Raw genomic sequence first — 18,986 nt, forward strand, 5'->3', positions numbered from 1 at the left:
GGCTCCATCCCTGACAGTGTAATTCCTTGGAGATGGTCATTATTAGGGGATGCAATTTAAAGTAGCTCTGAAGCTGCTTAAGCATTTAATACTAAAAATGATTAAGTTTTTGTTGAGGGTGAAGGATGGAGGCTGACTTTGAACTCAGCTCTCTGGCTGTTCACTGCCAGGTGGGACCTGGCCTCTAGTCCCTGTCTCAGAGGGTATGGTCTTGATTTCCATTACTGTTCTCTAAAGCACCTGAAAATCAAAACATTTTGCCTGGCTTTTGCATATATTGAAAGCTCACTGACCCAAACAGCTTTTTTTTTTTCCTCAGGTTTTCGCTTTCACAAGAAGATCTGTAGAGCCTTTCTTTAGGCCATCACCTCCCTAGTTTTTCAGCTGGCAACTGACCCATAACAGGCAGTGACCATTCGGTGTCTAAGCCTGTGCCTGCGTGAGGGGGTGAAGGATTGGCCTCTGACCTCCCCCTTTTCATCTGGCTTTTGTGAACACCATGTGAACATAACTTACCCATATACGCTTGCCCAGCCCAAACAACGAAGGCACTTCTTACTAGTATAGCTTGCGGTACAATTTTGACCTGTTTGGCAGTGCTTAAGAAGTGGATGATAAAACCAAAACTGAACTTGCTCGTCAGCTTTAATGGATGGGACTTTTGAAATCTTTTGAGGAGAGGAAGTTGAAAGATGATAGCCTGGTGCAGGGATGGCCAGGATCTCACAGAGAGAGAGGCGAAATAATGAAATGCCGAGTGTCAGAGTAGTAGTTCTTAATCTAATATTTCATGTGTAAGACTACTTGTATTTTTATTTCAAGTAAACTACATGGCTTTGGATGCATTCCAGGCCTTGGGACTGTCTTTGTCCTGCATTTGCCACTACCATACCCCTCGCAGCAGCAGAGCTGGCTGTGTGGCTGCCAGTCAGCAAGTATTGCCAGCCCGGTGTTTTTGCCATTACACTGAACCTAGCTAGTTTTGGATGGCCAATCACTGCAGTAACTCACGCTGCTACTCCTGCTTTTTTGTGAGCTCGGCCTTGATAAACACCTGCAGGCAGAGAGTCTTTGCAGGAATTGCATTTTCAGCCCCTGGGAGCCATGGCTGCTTCCTGAATGCTGTTTGCCATCGCCAATTTGACTGCTGCAGTCCTGTTCTCTATGATTACCTGTCTACATGAGGTACAGTGTTATTTTTGGATTGCAGAGTACACAGATTTACGTGTGAAGTGGTACCTTGTTGAGCTGTGGGGCAAAATATTAACCCCTTGAAAGGAGTCAGCAGAGCTCAATGCATCCTAGGTAGAGGCCCTTTGTTATTTGCTATTTTGCAATTATTACTGAGTATTCCTGTGTTTTGAGAGGAGCTAAGGCAAAATGTACTAGGTTATTGCTGTTTATTACTGAACGCACATCCAATTTAACATGTTTTGAGGTTAACTTCTGGGAAATTAGGTGACTATTTGCTACGAATCCCCATTCTGTCTGGCAGCTAATTTTATGTATTCTGGTATAAGGATTCTTCAGGATGGTGCTCGTAGTCACGTGGTTTAGTTTTAGGTAGTAGTCCTGCGAGGAGCGGGGAGTTGGACTCGATGGTCCTTATGGGTCCCTTCCAACTCAAGATATTCTGTGGTTCTATGATTCTGGTGCTAGACAAAGGTGAAAACGCTTTTCTTTTTTTTTTTTTTCCCCCCCTTCCGCAGATAATGGGACATAATCAATCGGACAGCTTACATGGCGAAAATACATTCTACTTAAATGAAGCTGTAGTATGTGTGTCTCTAAGCAGTCTCAACAGATCAGATTCTTCTCTCGTTTATGAGGATGGTGTGTATGGGCTGAACATCTCAAATTCCGATATAGCAAGGACTAGTGAAAATCAGGTGGACCTCAAAATGGACACTTCTTGTCAGCCACCGTTAACGAGTGCACTGTGGAAATCCACTGGTCCTTACCAGCAGATGCCTTTTTCCTACAAAAGCAACAAGGATGTCTTTAATAATGGTAATCAACACTTTATTTAATTAACAAGTAGTATGGGCAGTTTGCCACCTCTCAGAATGGTCATAGGCATGAAGACAGCTTGGTAGCAGTGGAAGCAATAGATTTTGCTAAAACAATTGCATACCACTTTCCAAGTTTGTTAAGGGTAGGTGAGAAAATGAGCAGAACAGAAATACAGAAAACTTTTGGAAAAAAAACCCACAAAACCCCTGTTTGTGTCTGCATAACAGTACTCAGAATGTTGTTCTCTCCAAATCCTTTCCCAATGCTTTGACTTTTTTTTTTCCCCAAGCTGAAGTCACTCTTGCTGTCTTAAGTGCATTTTATTGGCTGTTTTAGAACATATGTGCATTACTTGATGATTTCTAGTTAGAACAGCTTTTGATTTACCATCTTAAAATGATAATCAGTGGTCAAACACCCTGTTCTTTCTTCATTGAGAATGAAATTAAAGTATCTTGAAAGACTAGTTGTGGAAAGAAAATTACATCACTTGTAAGTGATATAACTTTTGACATTAAGTTTCCATGTTAGTAAAAATAGCTCTTACTGCATTACCTTTCTTTATTCTTGTATTTTACCAGAACCCCCAAAGATACATAGATTGCGTGGCAGTTATTGATGGTGGCTACCAAAATGAGTGGAAGAGGCCACCTATCTGAGCACTGCATTGCACTGAAAATTCCCTGAAGGAGTTAAAAACATGCTGATGAGAAACTCTAAACTATCTGGGTTTTATTTCTCGTGTTGCACAATGCTAGTTTTGATTGACTTGGTGTCTTCATTCTTTCATTACTGTGAGAGTTGTAGAGCAGCATTGTAAAAACACAACAGCTAAAAGTCTTAGGGGGCAATGGTATGCTTTTGGTGTAATCGATTAAGTAATCTGGTGGGGTTTTCCTGCACAGCTGTGAAATTCAGGTGAGACATGGCAGGTTAGCACTGCAGCAGTGCCCCAGCTCCCATTTTTCTGCAGCTGGCAGTGCAGGATGACTACTGTCCTCACACCAGCTGCATGTAGGTCAGGTCACAGCAAAGACCAGTGGGCAGCAGGATCGGAAGCTGAAAATATACAGAGGTACAATGGTTTTTAATTGTCTTAGGTCAAATCTTGAAGTTGTTCAAACAAAAGAAGTCCTTGATTAAGGAACTTGCTCCTTAGTACTTCTTGTAATGTATTAAGCAGGCATCCACTACAGCCTTACTACTCCTTGGTACCTGGATTGTCAAAGTAGCATTTTATAATCAAATGTAGGGCAGGCTAGTCTCATCACCACAATCAGCAAACCAAGCTGATTAGTAAAAGAGATTAATATTTCTAAAAATGGCTCAATAATTAACCTGGTGAAACTTGTTCTAGTTTGACTGAAGTTGTCATTTTAGTAATATGTAGCTAAGCTAGTGCAAATTTGAAAAGGAACGCATATGTGGGTTTAAACCTCTCAAAAGTGGATTAGCTTGCACTGGCAAACGTTCAGATGCAACCTAACCAGGATACTTTCTATTGAGCCCACATGAGAGTGTCTGGTTTAATTAAACTGGCTTGTACCAGTTTAATTGCAGTGATTCTAAGATAAGCTGGTGGAGCTTCTGTATGTAAAGATGCCCTTCACCTACAGTAGGCCAGCTTTGTGTTCAGCTGCTGTCACTGCATCTTGTGTAGACATTCTTACCGTGCCCTGGTAACAGGGCACCAGGGCAGTCCCAGCAGCTTGGGGACCAGCACTGGCTACAAAGCCCGCCCAAGAGGTAGAGTAATAGGCTAGTGTACTATACTAGTCTTTCTGGCTAAGTCATGTCCGTAAAACCTGCAGTTACTGCCTTGATTGAGTCACAAGGCGCCTTTGGCAAAGCAGCACAGCAAATCCGTGCAGCATCCTGATGGTGCAGATGGTGCTGTGAAGCCCCCTGCCGCATTGCTAGAGCAGGCAGGGCTGGGAGCCTCCCTCCAGAGAGATGTGCCATCACATTCCACAGTCGCATTTGTGATTCGGAGGGTGACAAGTATTTTATGCTCTGATCGTGCAGTGCATGAGTCTGCACAATTCAGACTTGCTCCTGTTGTGCATCAGGAGCCACCGTATGGGGAGCGGGGAATGAGAAGAACGCTAAACTTGCCCCTGAAAGACAGATGGCATCCCAAGCCCCAGCAAATGGCTCTGCACATGGAAATGAAGTAAATCACTTGTTCCTAAGAAATGTGAATCAAGCTGAGCAGTATGAACGTTTCATACAAGGAAGCTGATTTCCTTTTTGTTGGGGTTTTTTTGGCCGTGCTTTTTCCCCTGAGAGTTTAGCAGAGTTTAAGAAGATCTCTGACCTTGTGCCTCCATTTTCTGACACCTCTGCAGGATATAGTCCATTCCGATCACTGTGAAGGAAAACCAACAGAGGTGCAATGAGAGAAAGGCTAGAAAGAATTTGAAAGTTAGATGAAATTTTTAATATTTTCATGTGGATAAATGTTTCATGACATTTTCCTGCATTTTTCAACCAGCTCTATGTATAAAGTCTCATAATCATCTTCCAAAAAACATTCCTAAATAATAAGTCAAAATAGAACTAAGAGACAAACACTGAGTATGGTTTACTGGAAATAGCCACGTACCAGATACATACATGACCAGATCTTGCATGTAGTAAGTTTTGTGTGTACACAAAAGGAATTTCTGGTTTTGATTAATTTTCCTAGAATTATTAGGCATCCTGCAAGAAGTCTGGTCTGTCAAAAAAACCTTAAATTATTTAATGAAAAGCACCACATGAACATGTTGTCAAGGAGTTAATCATGCTGCATTCTACTGTGTATGTTAAGTACTATGCAATATAAATATACTTCATAAATATACTCAAATGGAAACTGCTACATTCCTCCAGTACATAATTTTCCATTCATATTTTCTAAGGTAAGACATACGTCTCTTCACATAGCTAGCATCACGATTATATATCATTGTTTATGTGTATGGGAGTGAACTTTACTAAAGACCTTGGGGCGAGTTCCCACAAAGCTGAAACTGGCACAAGTACACTCGCTAGAAAAGGTGTGTCAGTCAACAGGAGGAAAATATGACTGAAAGAAAAATGTGTTAATGCTTTACACTAATGGTTATGAAATTATCTGCATGAAAGACGACAAGTACTTTGGCTAATTAGGAATCAGGGGAAGTGTAGGTTTTGTGTCAGACTAGACTGAGAATTGAATAAATTACTCTTGCATTTAATTGACGTGTCAGGTTAACTAGCCGAAGTGATGCCTAAGGATTTACCTATGGATTCACCTCTTTGATTCAGGAATCAGTGCAATTTTAATTCTTTTAAGCTTTGAAGTGAACAGCATTGTTTGCTGGTACTGCCTTTCATTTTTTTTATTCAGATGTTGTAGCTACAGGAATAGAGTTGAAAAGCGATAGATCTGGAAAACTGCACTGAAACTTGATTGTGGGAGGTTTTTTCCCCCAGACATTTGCAGTGTTAGCATGAAGGATCTTTATGCATGATGTATTGAAAAATATAGTTTAAATCTTTATGGGGCACATGGAAAAATCTGTGATCTCCATAAACAGCCAAATGCAAAACCAGAGAGCAAAAATAGGGCTCTATTTGACTAATGTGATTTTAATTTTTTTTAAAGAAGAGAAATTTGTACATATATGCATATAAGCAAATGAGATAGTTTGATTTTTGGAAAATAATCCATTTATAGTGGTTTTCATCAAAGAAAGTGGTTTCTAGAGACATAAAATATTTAATTTGCAATAGAAAAAGCAAAAAACCCAGAAACAATGTGTAGTATCCTATAACTCCATTTTTTTTCCTTATTCTTCATGAGAAATTGCCTTCCTGTTCCTTAAGGCAGATTGTGATAATGGCGATTGCTCTGTTGAACGTGTTCTTAAAACTGTAGATCAGATTAATTTGTTTTAGTTTCCCATTGGTAATTGAGATGGGGTTTAGAACAACACATTTTTTTGGCTACCTTAACACTGGTTATGGCCTAATGACATTGTATAAAAGTACCTGCATATGTTTGCATCAGGGAGGTTGAGGACGGTGCTGCATGGGCCTGGGTCTTTTCTCATGTAAGAGTAAGATGAATTTGCTGCAGTCAGAAGAGGTATACAATGTAAAGCCGATGCAAGTGTGATTAAAAACCAGGTGAAATAATGCTTTGCACTACAGTGTTAAAAAGCCATCTGAAGATGTACAAGCTGTTTCCCCGTGCTTCCTAGTCAGCACAGGATTTTGGCAAGGGGCGAAGCTCAGTAACTGAGGGTCTTATTCAAATAAGCATAGGTACTGCTGCCAGCACTGGAGGTGGTTAATGGGATCCCATATTGAGGACTTTGTTGAATAAGATTGCTTTCATTGCTTGGAACCTTTTAAATAATGACTAGCTCCCACAAAAAGAGTCATCGCAGTTCTGCATATGTGACCGTTACGAGTTAATGTCTGTACTATTGCTGCTGTATGAACTCCTCCTAAGCACATCTGACCCGCCCGTCTTCTGAGCTGGAACGTAGTTTTGCCCCGTACAGCACACACTTTACACGTCTCCTATTTAAACCGAATACTTCGTAGCCAACAGCAGGCCAACCCTTTACCACCTGTGGAATGGCACGCGAAGATGCTTTTCTGTCTATTTTGAGTTTTTCTGGTGTGTTTCACAATATTTTTAGTAGTGCCATTTTTTCACTGTTTGCCCTGCACAGTGAGCGAATTCGTTCTGTTGTTCTTTCACTTGAGAAGAGGAAAGGAGGGAAATGTTTTAAAAGTGAAGGGTGACATGACCGTGGAGCTCCCAGTTTTTCAGGGAGCCTCCTGAGTAGATGTGGTATTTTGAGCTACTTTAAACTTTTTATCTTTTTTAATTGAGTAGATGCCAAATTGAGAACATGCAATTAATTCCAAATTGCCCTTCCTGTGTTCAATATATCCCTTCTATATCCCTTCTACTCTTACCGTGGATGGCTGCGTAGGTGAGCACAGAGCCCATTCAGTGCTCAACATAAGTTATAATGAGAATAAAATGAAATGGAAAGATATAAGAACATGAAGTTGAATAACATCAGCACCCACATCTTCCAAGTTCAAAATCGCATTGATTTTATTAGAACAAGTAAGATCTTACTTTTAACTCTGCAACAGATAACAGCAAATTTGCCTCCTCTCCATACCACAGAACACCGAGTTGTGTGCTCTGCCATAAGACATCAGTGTCTGTGGGATACTTGCTGGAAGTGAATCACAGGGGAAGTATTTTTTTCCTCTTGGGAATAACACTGCCATTTGTTTAAAGCAGATGGCAAAAGGGATTAAATCACATAGCAGTGTGATACCAAAGTGAAAAATATGTCATTATATGTCATCTGCAATTAGTATATTTCAAGTAACACTTGCTTTTCAGCTCTGCAGTGCTAGGGTTTTGTAGTTCTGTTACTAATTTTCTAATCTCAAAATACTTCTTCTCATTCCTGAGCATAACCATAGTAGATGCAGCAGTATTACAATTACATAACCTTTTAATTAAGGCAGTTAATGATGTTCTGGTTTTATTTTGCACGCTAATATAAGTACAGAATTTCCTATGTAATGCATGTCTGACTTTATTCTTTCTAGTATCTTCTCATTTAGAGCTCATTCATTAGGAGGGAAGTTTAAAATAGTGCACATCTCTTTTCAGCTCTGCAGTGCTAGGGTTTTGTAGTTCTGTTACTAATTTTCTAATCTCAAAATACTTCTCATTCCTGAGCATAACCATAGTAGATGCAGCAGTATTACATAACCTTTTAATTAAGGCAGTTAATGATGTTCTGGTTTTATTTTGCACGCTAATATAAGTACAGAATTTCCTATGTAATGCATGTCTGACTTTATTCTTTCTAGTATCTTCTCATTTAGAGCTCATTCATTAGGAGGGAAGTTTAAAATAGTGCACATCTTTAAGGTGATGAATGGAATGAAGAGATTGTCCATCCCTGTCTTTTGAGGTACCACTGGTGTTGGTGTAAATCTGCACACCATACTCGGGGTTTCATTGCCTGCAGACTTCTTAAACAATAACAGGGTGATGGCCAAATCTTTCTCATTTTCCTCATATTTATGGTTCCAGCAACTTCAGTGCAGTGTTTTTTTAAGTCAGTGGAATTACTGGTATCAATGAAATTGGAATGGTTTGGACCGTATCTCTTACACGTAGGTTGTTCCAATATAATGGGTTTCAGGGAAGTAGAAGGAGGGAAAGGAGCACGTTTCGAAGCAGAAGACCCTGGGCAGGGGGTCTTTTGCCGGACAACTGGTTTGTAGTGAAGCAGCTCCAGCTCAGGGTTGTGCAGAGCTGTGACTTTGGCAGCAAGTCCACAGGAAAAGAGGTGATCGCTCAGGAAAAGCAGTCACAAAACAAGAGTCTTGCTAATTGTTGTTTGATGTCAGGAAGATACCTTGGGAGGTCCATGTTTTCCTCAGGTAATGTGATCTGTGGGTGGAGACCTGGTTGCGTGCCCTGCTTTAGTACATTAAAAATGTTTTGTATACGTTTTGTAATGGAGTTAGAGCCTGAAATAGATGCACAAGTATGAATAAATAATGCGTCCTAATGGCTGGGAGAAGCTGTTTATGGATGATCAAATTTTGCAAGATACCGAGTATGCAAACACACCCTGTAAAATCATGTAGCTGAATCACCAAGTGTATCTGTCTGGCTTATTTTGAAAAGTACAATCTCATTTTAATTATTTTGTATAATACTTTACATGTTCCAGGAAATGGCCTGTAGCATGTTGTGTAAAAGTAATGAAGTCTTAGTAATACGAAACCTCCTCAGCAGCCTCTGCTGTTAAATATTTATTGAGAAACTGGGGAAGATTGTCTGTCTGTCTGTCTGTCTTTTACTGGCATTCATCACAGGAGCACCCGATTGCCTTCCACATAAATTATATTGGCCATAGCCAAACTGCTAGAGGAGATTTCATGGAGCATCTTGTTCTTCCTCCCCAGATGCTATAGAAAACTTCCCTTTGGGTGTCAATTTTTGGTGGGGCAGTAAAGAGGAGGAGCCTTGGTGCTGGTAAGGAAGTTGGTTTTAGTTTAATCAAATAGGAAGACTTCCAACAGTCACCTGCCAAGATTCCTTGAGTGTCTGTTGAAAGTTTGATCTAGAGCTGGAACATAAATGATACAAAAATAAATGTGATTTGGCTGTATCTGTTTAGCATCTGCCATAGAAACATCAAACCTGTGTGCCTTTAAAAGTCATTGAATATATTCTGCATTGAAGAATACATGATAGATAGGGAAGCTAGTATGTTTGGCAAGGATGAAAAGAGATTTTTGGGTTTTTTTCTTTTTTTAATTGAGGTTGAGAATTGCAGGATAGTTGTTGCTGACAGCAAGAACTGCAGAGAAGCTGTCTCCAATGCAGAGGAACTTGCCTTTAGAGCACAGTGTCAATAAGAAGGGGATGAAGGTCCTAAGAAAGGCTTCTGTGTTAAACACAGGCAGTTTTGAACTGAAGGTGAAAATGAATGCGGGAGGGTGTTTTAAAACATAGCATCACTTTTTTTCTGCTGTGGGGAAGTGGCCCACTCTCTGGAGTGGTGGGATGGGACCGGTGCAGAGCTGCAGTGCATGAAGCGAGGGGGTGGGAAGGCACCGGCGGGAGTTGGACCAAAGCAGAGCTGGGGTCTACAGAGGCACAGCTGTGGGACTAGAGAAGAAGAAAATTTGTAGCAAAGGCAAGATACAAAGAAGTGGTGATGAATTTGGGCTTAAGGGTAAGACCAGTGTTGCCCATAGCGGAGAGAAGGGGGAGCAGAAGAAAGGAAAGTGGATCCAAGTATGTTCCGTGCACTTAAGGAAAGCACTTGGTTGAAGGGATGAAGGCACATGCTTATTTGATAATTGAGCTTTTTTCTGGCTTTGATGTACAGTTTTCCCTTTAGCTTTTATGCAAACTGTTTTCACAGCAGTTATATGTTCACAGAGCATTTAGCAAACAATTAAAAAGGGCACCCATTTCAAAGTATTCGATCACACCCTGAAACTTCCTATGCTTACGATGCAAAACTTGGGGAATGTGCAACTTTTCAATTTTTGCTGTTCTTTTAATGACTGCAAGAAGCAAACATCAGTGCATATACTTCTGCCAACCTGACTAAAAATGGATAAAAAATGGCTGTGTTAATACTCAAACTGCAGTCAAAAACTAGTGACTATTTCCCTGTGTTTTGAGCTTAGGGGAGAACGGGTATCTCTGTGACTATCAGATAAGAGGCTTCTCTCAGATGCTCACTCTTACAGTAATGCCCATATTTTTTCCTGTACTAATCAATAAGCATCAGCTTCTATTGAAGGGTAAGATTAGCATGTAATTGATTTGAAACAGGTGCTTTGCCTTAATTTTTGCTTCTGCAGCAATTCTGTATATTGGCTTAGTATTCCTCTGCCACTTACTTTGAGTTTTGATCTCATCAGCTTTTATGAGTACGAAGTGATGGATCTGGCCTGTTGTTGGGAAACTACCGTATAAAACCAAGGTGCTTAAGGAGGAGACTTGAGAGTGTTTTATAAATGACCTCCCCCGTTCGCTGTGTTGCAGCTGAAAGAACGGTCAAAAGCTGGGGACAAAACCAATTGTTTGCCAAGGTCTTTGATGTAAAGTTTATTTCAAAGCAAAATTGTAGTTTAAAAAAAAACACCCCAAAACCATCCATAAAATATGAAGCAAAGTTAATCAGCACAATAATGTCTGTCTGTGGTAACAGAGAGCTCAGAAGAATAGTTTTGATGTGTAAATGTCCCCTTTTGTTTCAAAGGCAGTGAATTCATGTGCCAGAGACACTGTTTTTTCAGGGTTAATGCTAACCATTTCTCTCCTCGGGAGGGAAGCAGAGGAAGCTTCACTGCAGTGTTTTACCTGGGGGTGCAAATTGGGACAGTGGGCAAGGGAGGCATCGGGATGTACTGGTGGGCAGCAGACAGGGGGGCTAGTTTCATCATCTGCTGAGTCTTTGGAAGCGCTGTATGGGTCTAACTTTATGGGATTTCCGTATCTCCAGCAAACATTCAAGCAGCAGCAGCGTTACCCACTGACCGAAGTTTGTTTTGACTTCAGCCTGCTGGCCAAATCTGTCTTGGGCAGCTTATGGGGCGAGGGGAAACAGTTGCAGCCCACTTCAGATACACCCGCGTTAGACACCCGAACGAAGAGGCTGCGGGATTTTCCCCCTGCTTCCCTGCCGCTGTTGTCAGCGGACAGACGAGTCGCCCCTGCCGCTGGAGAGGTGCCCTGTGCGGGCGCGCTGCTGTGCTGGGTGGAGCAGTGGCCCCACGCTGGCAGCTGGTCACATTCCTTGTGATCTTTTGTAGGGGTTTTATGGTTATTTTCTCTTGATCATTTGAGTGCAGCTGTGTTTAATGAGCTGGAAAAGAAGTAGGTCAATAAAACATGTGTTCGTTGTTAGCAGAATACCTGTTGGACCATGTGTGTGTCTGTAATTGACCATCTAAAGCTTCAAAGCTTAGCACAAAGACAATTTAATAGGGAATTCGTACCTAAATAAATTAATATTAAGCAGAAGCAGACAGCTGGCAGGCAGTATGCCCTGTCAAGGTGAGACTGTGGGTATTTAATGCACAGACAAGTTATGATTTCAAGTCAGGCTTATTTTTAGGTCTCTTTTATTGATGTGCATTAAAAAACAGCATGCCAAAAATAGTTTAGAAGCAGTGTGCTTTAAAGCCAACACAACCGATAACATAGCCATGTAAGTAGGTTAAAATTTTAAATTACTTCAACCTAGGGGCATGCTATGAACTTGATGTTAAAGCGGTATCACTGGCAGTGTCTGAGCTTGAGATGTTTTTAAAATCTTTTCTTTGATAACACCAGTGTTAGAAATAGTGTGTTTACTGGGCTTTAATAAAAGAAAAGATGTCTGCATCATCACGTGACTCCAAAACCTAGAGCTTTAAGACAAGTATCAAATAAATGAGTTGGAACCATTATGGAGCTTTTTGATAAAGCAGTTTCAGTAGAATAAATGTAAATACTGTCTTAGCCAAGAATTTGGTCCAAATTCTCTAGACCAAACTTCTCTAAAGAATTATGAGGCAAAAACTGAAAACTGAATTACATTGTTTTACCTAAGCCAACAACTAAACAAAGAACAGAAACATGCAGAATAATGGCATTTCTAGTAATTTTACCATGATCAAAAATCCAAAGTACAGACGTGAAGAAGAGTTATGTTGCAGAGCTTATTCATCATAGACTTTGAATTCTTTCTGTTCTCTGTCTTGTAACAAAAAAAGTGCACCAAAAGCTGATGAGGCTAATTAATGTAGGATCTATTACGATCTAATTGCTCATCTGCTTTTTGTGAAAAGACCTCTTATTCATGAAGGTGCTTGTTTGCCTAAGAAATGCAGCTGCTGCTTTTTTATGGGGTTGGGCTGGTTAAAAGTAAATAGCAGCATTAAAATTCTCAGATTGATTTCCTGCCTTATTCTGTCAGCTGGGAAATGGATTAGGCTCCTCTTTCCTTGGTAGCTTCAGGGTCAAAATATTTTTCCCAGTGTTTTTTGAGACCCGGTACAAAATTCAGTTCCCGCTGTGAAATCAGATTTACTGAGGTGCGAAGGCCCGGTTTCTCGATGGTATTTGAGATCTCGTCTCCCAGTGAAACTGCTGAGAGTTGTCCTCAGATCCTCAAAGCTTATAGACGCCTTTTCTATACCAAGTGGTCTGAACCGGCGCGGCAGCAGCAGTGTCCTGGCTGTTCCAGGGTGAAGGGCTGCGCTGCCCTGGCAGGTCCAGTGCTGCCGAGTGGCGTTCCCTTTCTGCCACAAACCATCAGCTCCATAAACAACTGAGCCTGCGGTATGGAAAATCCGTCGCAAATTCGGAAAGTCTTAGTATGCACTAAAAAAAGCAATCAAAACCGATCATAGTGCCTTTCACCAGGAGGAAAGAGAGAGAGGCTGGGGTGCCTGGAGTTCCCTGGGGAATCGGCTGTTGCTAATGAATCTGCATGGAAACCACTGGGAGCATCTTTACAGATGAAGAGGTGCCCTGGGATTTGCTGGTGGGGACTTTCAGTGGAGCTCATGGGAGTTAGGCTGCCATTTGCTATTGAACTGTAATGGCAAATGAGAGCGTGTTACCCTTGAATTCCTTTGAATATCCCAGACCCGGTAGACTTAGCACTGGTTTTTAGGTGTCGGCTTGTGCTTTGCATTATGCATGAGTGCCAGTGGGGGGATTAAATACAGCAGCTCTGCCATTTCAAATAGCTTTGGCCTGAAGTTGATGTGTCAGCTGTCAGTCCAGATGAACTTCGTATAAAAAGTGGTGCCAGTTATTATAAACAAATGGTAAAACCAAAACCTAACTCTCTATATATAATTTGCAGAGGAGTAATGGTTTTGAGAATCTTTAACATATTTGTTCCTAAAAGTGGCATAACTCTTCATTTAATGAAATTTTATTTTGTAAAGAGGGCCAACATGCGACACAGCAAATTAATTCAGTGTATATATGCAGTTTCTGCAAAATCTTTGTGGTGAGTTCGCCCCAAACCTCCCTTCCGTTGGTTGGTTTTGGGTTTTTTTCGGGTTTGGTTTGGTTTGGGTTTTTTTGGTGGAAATATCTGGGAAGGAAAAAACCCCCAAGTATCCAACCCAGCCTGACCTCAGAGCTGACCCAGCTTTGAGCAGGAGTTTGAACCAGAGGCCTCCTAAGATCCCTTCCAACTTGCATTATCCTGTGATGCTGTGAAATTAGGGTTAGAGCTGGAGGAGAAAAACTGAGGGCTTTCTATTAAAAACACAGCAACTTGAGAGGGTTTTTTTGCCTGGAGTGTTTCCTTATGCCTTGATAATGTCTTCCTGTCCTAACCATACTCATCACTGTGGGCACTCCAGGCTTACCTGAAGAGTTCTGATCCTCAGGGGAGAGAGAGGAGGGGTGAAGGAGAAAATCGTGGCATTTATTTGATGTGGAGGTGCTTACATCCTATGAAAAGAGAGAGAAGGTGAGAATCAGTGTAACTAATGAGTTGTTTACTTGGCTTTTGTACCACCACACCCTTCCCCCACCCCCCCCCACCCGCAGGAGCATGGGCTGTGTCTGTTTTGGTATGTATTGATCTCAGATTCCTGCAAATGCCACTGCTTTGTCCTTCACCTTCGGAGCAGTTTATGCAATACCACTAATCCTGTCTCTTAGTGCTACAGGAAGAGTAGGGTATGGTAGTTAGGATGTGGAATGCCACTTTTTTTCCATTTCCCGTACAACATCAGTACGTTTTTAGCCAGGAGCTGTCATTTCTCTGAGTTTGGACCCAGACTCCATTTGGAGAACTGAGGCCCCCGTAGAAACTCCCGTGAAAGCTGGCCCCATGTGCTGCAGGCCCGCAGTCTGCCGTTATTGTTACATTTAGGCTGCCTAGAAAAGTATTTTTATTTTGCGTGAGTAAAGTGTGTCTCTGCAGTTTCCTGAGACCTATCCTCATGGTACTGGAGCTAAACTCATGGAAAATGGGGGGGGAAAAATGGATTTGTTTTTAATGTTGGATTTGGCAGTATGTGTCTGTGCGCATGAGACAATTTGTGATTCTTTTCCAGAATTTGGTAGAAACAGCCTCTAAGTCCTTTTGCGAAAATTGGTAGGGGAGACAACAAGGAATGCCTGAGTTTTCTTTATTTAATGAAATGGTCTCAGCTGAGATAGAAAGGAGAAAAAGATGGACTTAAGTGGTATTTTGTGCTGTGGTGTGGCACTGATGGGCTGAACAGGCTACACGGCCCCAAAATGTTGGAAGTGTTGTCACAGATCACCTAATACCTGGCCTCCAGCCTCAAGCACATCCCTCTTTGCTGGGGAGTTTGACCAGCCCAACATTGAAAGAGTGGATTTTTCTGGTCTGCTGTTCAGTTTTGTCTAGGGTATACATGGTGCAGCTGAGGATCTGGCTCTGGCTCTTCAGGAAAGAGTTACCTGGAGTGTTGTAGGAGAAAGAAATTTTGCATAACTGAGAAGCAGTTAAAGTGTGTTTCAGTTTGCACATAAACTCCAGGGGCTGGGATGTGGTGAGATGCTGACAGCCCATTGCCGCTGCAGAAGTGGGAAGGAGCGAGGACCGGGGAGTCTCACTGTGGAAGCACCTGAGCTACAGCTTGTGTTCGTGAAAGCTTTGGAAAGCTGGGAATATTTTCTGCACTTATGAAGGAAAGATTGTGTTCCTTAGGTGTAAATGAGCAAGAGGAAGGCTGTGGCCAGATATAGTTGCCTTTACTTGTCCTTTCTGTGCAAGGGGTGCAGGATCGAGGCAGTGGGCAGAGCCCGGCCCAGGCAGCAGGGGTACAGGCAGGGGTAGTGAGAGCACTTTTGCTGGGTGCTGGTGATGTGGGTGCTGGTCTGGTGGGCGCGCTGTTGAGCTGAACACTGCCTGCCTGAGCATCACTCGGCAGGTTGGAAGGGAGCAGAAAGGATGAGTAAATGCTTAATTTAAAGAAAGGGAACAATACAAAACTCATTTTGTGGCTGATATTGGTAGGTGAGTTACAATCACAATGAAGGAGGCTCACAAAAGGGTGACGGTCTTTATTTACCTGGCTCTTGATCCATACCGAGTTCTGACTATCAGCCGTAGCGCAGCAGAGAACGGGCCTGGAGAGGGGCTGGGGAGGTTCTCGTGGGTGCTCTGGCTGCCTGGGGAGCACAGGAGAGCTTCCCAGCTGTCACCTTCTGGTAGCAGCTCCCTTCACCAGCCCTCCTCTGCCTTGCTGTCTACACAGGTAATTGGTTTGTTTTCTTTTCTTTCTTTTTTTTTTTGAGCATCCTCAGCTCTCAAGAGTTCTTTAGTAGGCAGCAGCTGATGCTTTCAAGGCTGGCTCTGGAGGGTTCTTCCCTGTTTTGGGAGGGCATTTAAAGAGGAGGATTTCTCCCATCATTCTGCGTGGGGCCAAGGGCAGCCCAGTTCTCTGCGCTGCACCGGGGAGCTCGGGGGAGGCTTCTTGGCAGCTGTCACTGCTCTGCATAACAAGAACCGGTGCTGGCTGGCGGATCGGTCCGCTTTCCCCACTCTCCCTTCACCAGAGGCTGTTATTACCAATTCTGGCAGTTCTTCCTCCCTCCCTGAGCAGCTGCTCTCAGGGCGCATCGCGCTGCTGCCTGCGATACCAGCTGGTCTCCTGGCTCTGCTGCTTCCAGCATGGCACCGGGCGGGGAGACAGCAGGCACCCTCCCCACCGGCAGGCTGAGTATGTCGGCTGGGGACACATTGTGCTTTTATTAGGCAGAGCCTGCATTGAGTGCCACCTGAAGCACAGCCAAAATCAGTTGGATTAAGCACAAGCTTTCCAGCCCAAGAAGCTGCTCGTCACCCCAGTGGCAGCTGGGCTCTCATCTCCTGGGTTCTCTCTTGCTGTCCAGGTTCTCTGGATGCAACAGAATTTAAAAATAAATAAATAAATAAATAAGCAGCTACACTAGCAATAAGTCATTTATTTTGATAGTGACAGAATCAGTTTTTCCAGAAAGCTGATGGTTTCCACTACTCAGCTCTGCTGCTTGAGTTTAACAGTTAATGAGAAATGGTTTGGAAACAGCTACTGTTTTAATTGGTGAAGCAATTACTGTTTAGTTTTGATGGTGGAAAATAACTGCATGTAAGGTGTTTCTCTTTCTTTTCTGGTTTTTTTCAAATTTGTAATTAGGCGTCTCCAATTACGTACTTCATAAACTTTGGAAACGGATCTTTCAAATAAGTGCTTACTGCCTGGTATTCTTATGCACGTAACTTTGTTAAAGTGAATAGACTCACAGGACTTAAAAGGAATATTAATGTGGGTAAAATTACCCCAAAATACAAGTGTTTAGAGGTTGAGGACCTTTCACTGGTAGGGCTCTTTTTAATAAATAAATAAAACTGAAGTATCCAGTTTCCATAAAGAAAAGCAGACATAGGATATTTCTGGTTTCTTCTGTTGCTGCAAATTGTAATCTTTTTCTAATATGGCTATCAAACAGAAATAAATGCAAAAGTCACTTTTAACAAAACAGGGCTGTTTGAGTAAGTTAGGGAGTCAAATTCTGCTGTGTTACGTATTGGAAATAACTCACCTGCAATCAAGACTTACGCTGGATTTTCACCAAGACCAAAACTTGATCCTTTAAATCCAGTGTAAAACAGTAAAATAAAGGGAATTTGGGATTAATTATCTTAACATCCTGTGTCATCCCACTATGGCCAAGCACCGCTCGTGTATAAATACCTTGCCCCTGCCACCAACCCTGCAGTCTCAGCAGCAGGTATAACATGCATGTGGCTTATGCTGGAAGCTGAAGCCCCAGAGCCTGTTTGCTCCCCCCAGCTGTGTGAATATCAAAGAGGAGAACACGCTGAAGGCAGAGGCAGTGATATGATGTGTTCCCACATGCCCATGGCATAATCATCTCCTGCCGCTCCACACGCCCTGTGGCGGGGAGCAGCCAGGGAGCCTAGGCTTTGCAGGGTGCCAGCAAGCTTGTTTTGCCTTAAACTCATGTGAATGCCTCAGTGAACAAGACTGGTGAAAGCCACATGCGTCGGGGGAATGCCAAATGTGGGCAGGTGTCATTTTAAATTGCCACCAGTTAGAGCGACACAGTGTGCAAAAATCCAAGTATCTCCTTTATAATAGATTTTCATTGCACATACGTGTGAGAAGGGGTAGGGACCAGAGCAGACATGAAATGTCTTTTTAGCTCTCTGCATGAATGACCAAGGCTCAAAGGACCCCAGTGCTGGGTTTGCTTGCTTCTGGCATTACCCATGCTGTGGGAGGGGTGCTAAGCTCCCCTTCTTCCTGCAGAGTGCTTTTTGCGGAGGGAAGAACGAGAAGTTAACCCTCCTGATGTAATAGCAGAGGTCGGTCGGGCTAAGATTACAGTGAAAAGTATTGCAGCCTGGCTATTGCAGACTTTTCTCATCCCTAGGTATGAGGATGCACGCTCCCGTGTTGTGCAGCTTGTTTTTATGGTAAAAATTGCTTTGCAGAAATAAAGATGTAGAAAAGCCAGCTACTAAGGTGTAGCTCCTGAGGGCCTGAAGTGGTACAGAAAGCTGACTAGGGAAAAAACCCAACCACAGTTGGGGTGGTTTTTTGGGTGTTTTTTTTTTTTTAAGTAGTGCACAGATCATCACAAAAGCCTTCAGAGCTCAATGCTGGAAAAGAAGTACCTGATTCTCTGCATTTTCAGGAGAAAATTGGAAACATAACAAATGAAGATCCTTGTGAAATAATTTCTTAGTGTTTGGGTGCGGGTATTATCTCCACATCACACCTAAAGGATTGAGACAAGAATAGAGTAGGTAGTTTGTGCAAATAAACGCAGATAAACTTGGCAGAAAAAGCTGACTGGTTATACATCTGTTACAGACTGCAAGTGCCAGTCAAGTAGACTTTTAACTGGGTTTACTCAGTTGATTCTTTTTCATCCATAAAAGGAAGACTTGCAAATAAAATTCTGTGTAATGATGGAAACTATTAATTTTACAGTTGTATTATTACTAATAAAGGTACTAATTATGTGCTGTATGTTTCCCTCCAGCCCAACTCTGACAGCATTTATGCCTTTCTATTATTGTGTGTCTGGTTAGTGAAGTATGGGTATAAATTTCTTTTATTGTAAAAATAGTGACAGTGATCATCCCTGTGGATGGACAGACTTGAGCAGATTTCAGTAAATTTGGGTCAGGTACCTCTCACCGGGCTGTAGTATAATTTGTAATACAGCAGTGTTTTCCTTTCTAGACAGATGCAGGAAACTAGAAAATGGTGCTAATGAAAAAGTCAGAATTTGCTCTTTACGATGGCACAGGCATGGCAGAAGATGCATTGTCACATGTCCTTCTCTTGTGCGTTACAGATCTGAATGCATCACAGACCCAGGGTCCCCAAACAAGCATGCCAAACCAGGGATCCATCCAGCC

General features: G+C 42.3%; 1 protein-coding gene across 1 annotated transcript in view; it reads left to right on the forward strand.

The window, feature by feature from the left end:
- ARHGEF28 (Rho guanine nucleotide exchange factor (GEF) 28) overlaps positions 1-18,986 on the forward strand; it is a 122,742-nt gene that overhangs the window by 103,574 nt on the left and 182 nt on the right. Inside the window, exons 35-36 of the mRNA XM_009327304.1 lie at positions 1,710-2,010; positions 18,923-18,983. Coding sequence (XP_009325579.1) covers positions 1,710-2,010; positions 18,923-18,983 — 362 coding nt within the window. The remainder of the gene's footprint in view (positions 1-1,709; positions 2,011-18,922; positions 18,984-18,986) is intronic.

The sequence above is a fragment of the Pygoscelis adeliae genome, unplaced genomic scaffold (genome assembly GCF_000699105.1).
Source record: "Pygoscelis adeliae isolate BGI_AS28 unplaced genomic scaffold, ASM69910v1 Scaffold26, whole genome shotgun sequence".
Taxonomy (NCBI): Eukaryota; Metazoa; Chordata; class Aves; order Sphenisciformes; family Spheniscidae; genus Pygoscelis; species Pygoscelis adeliae.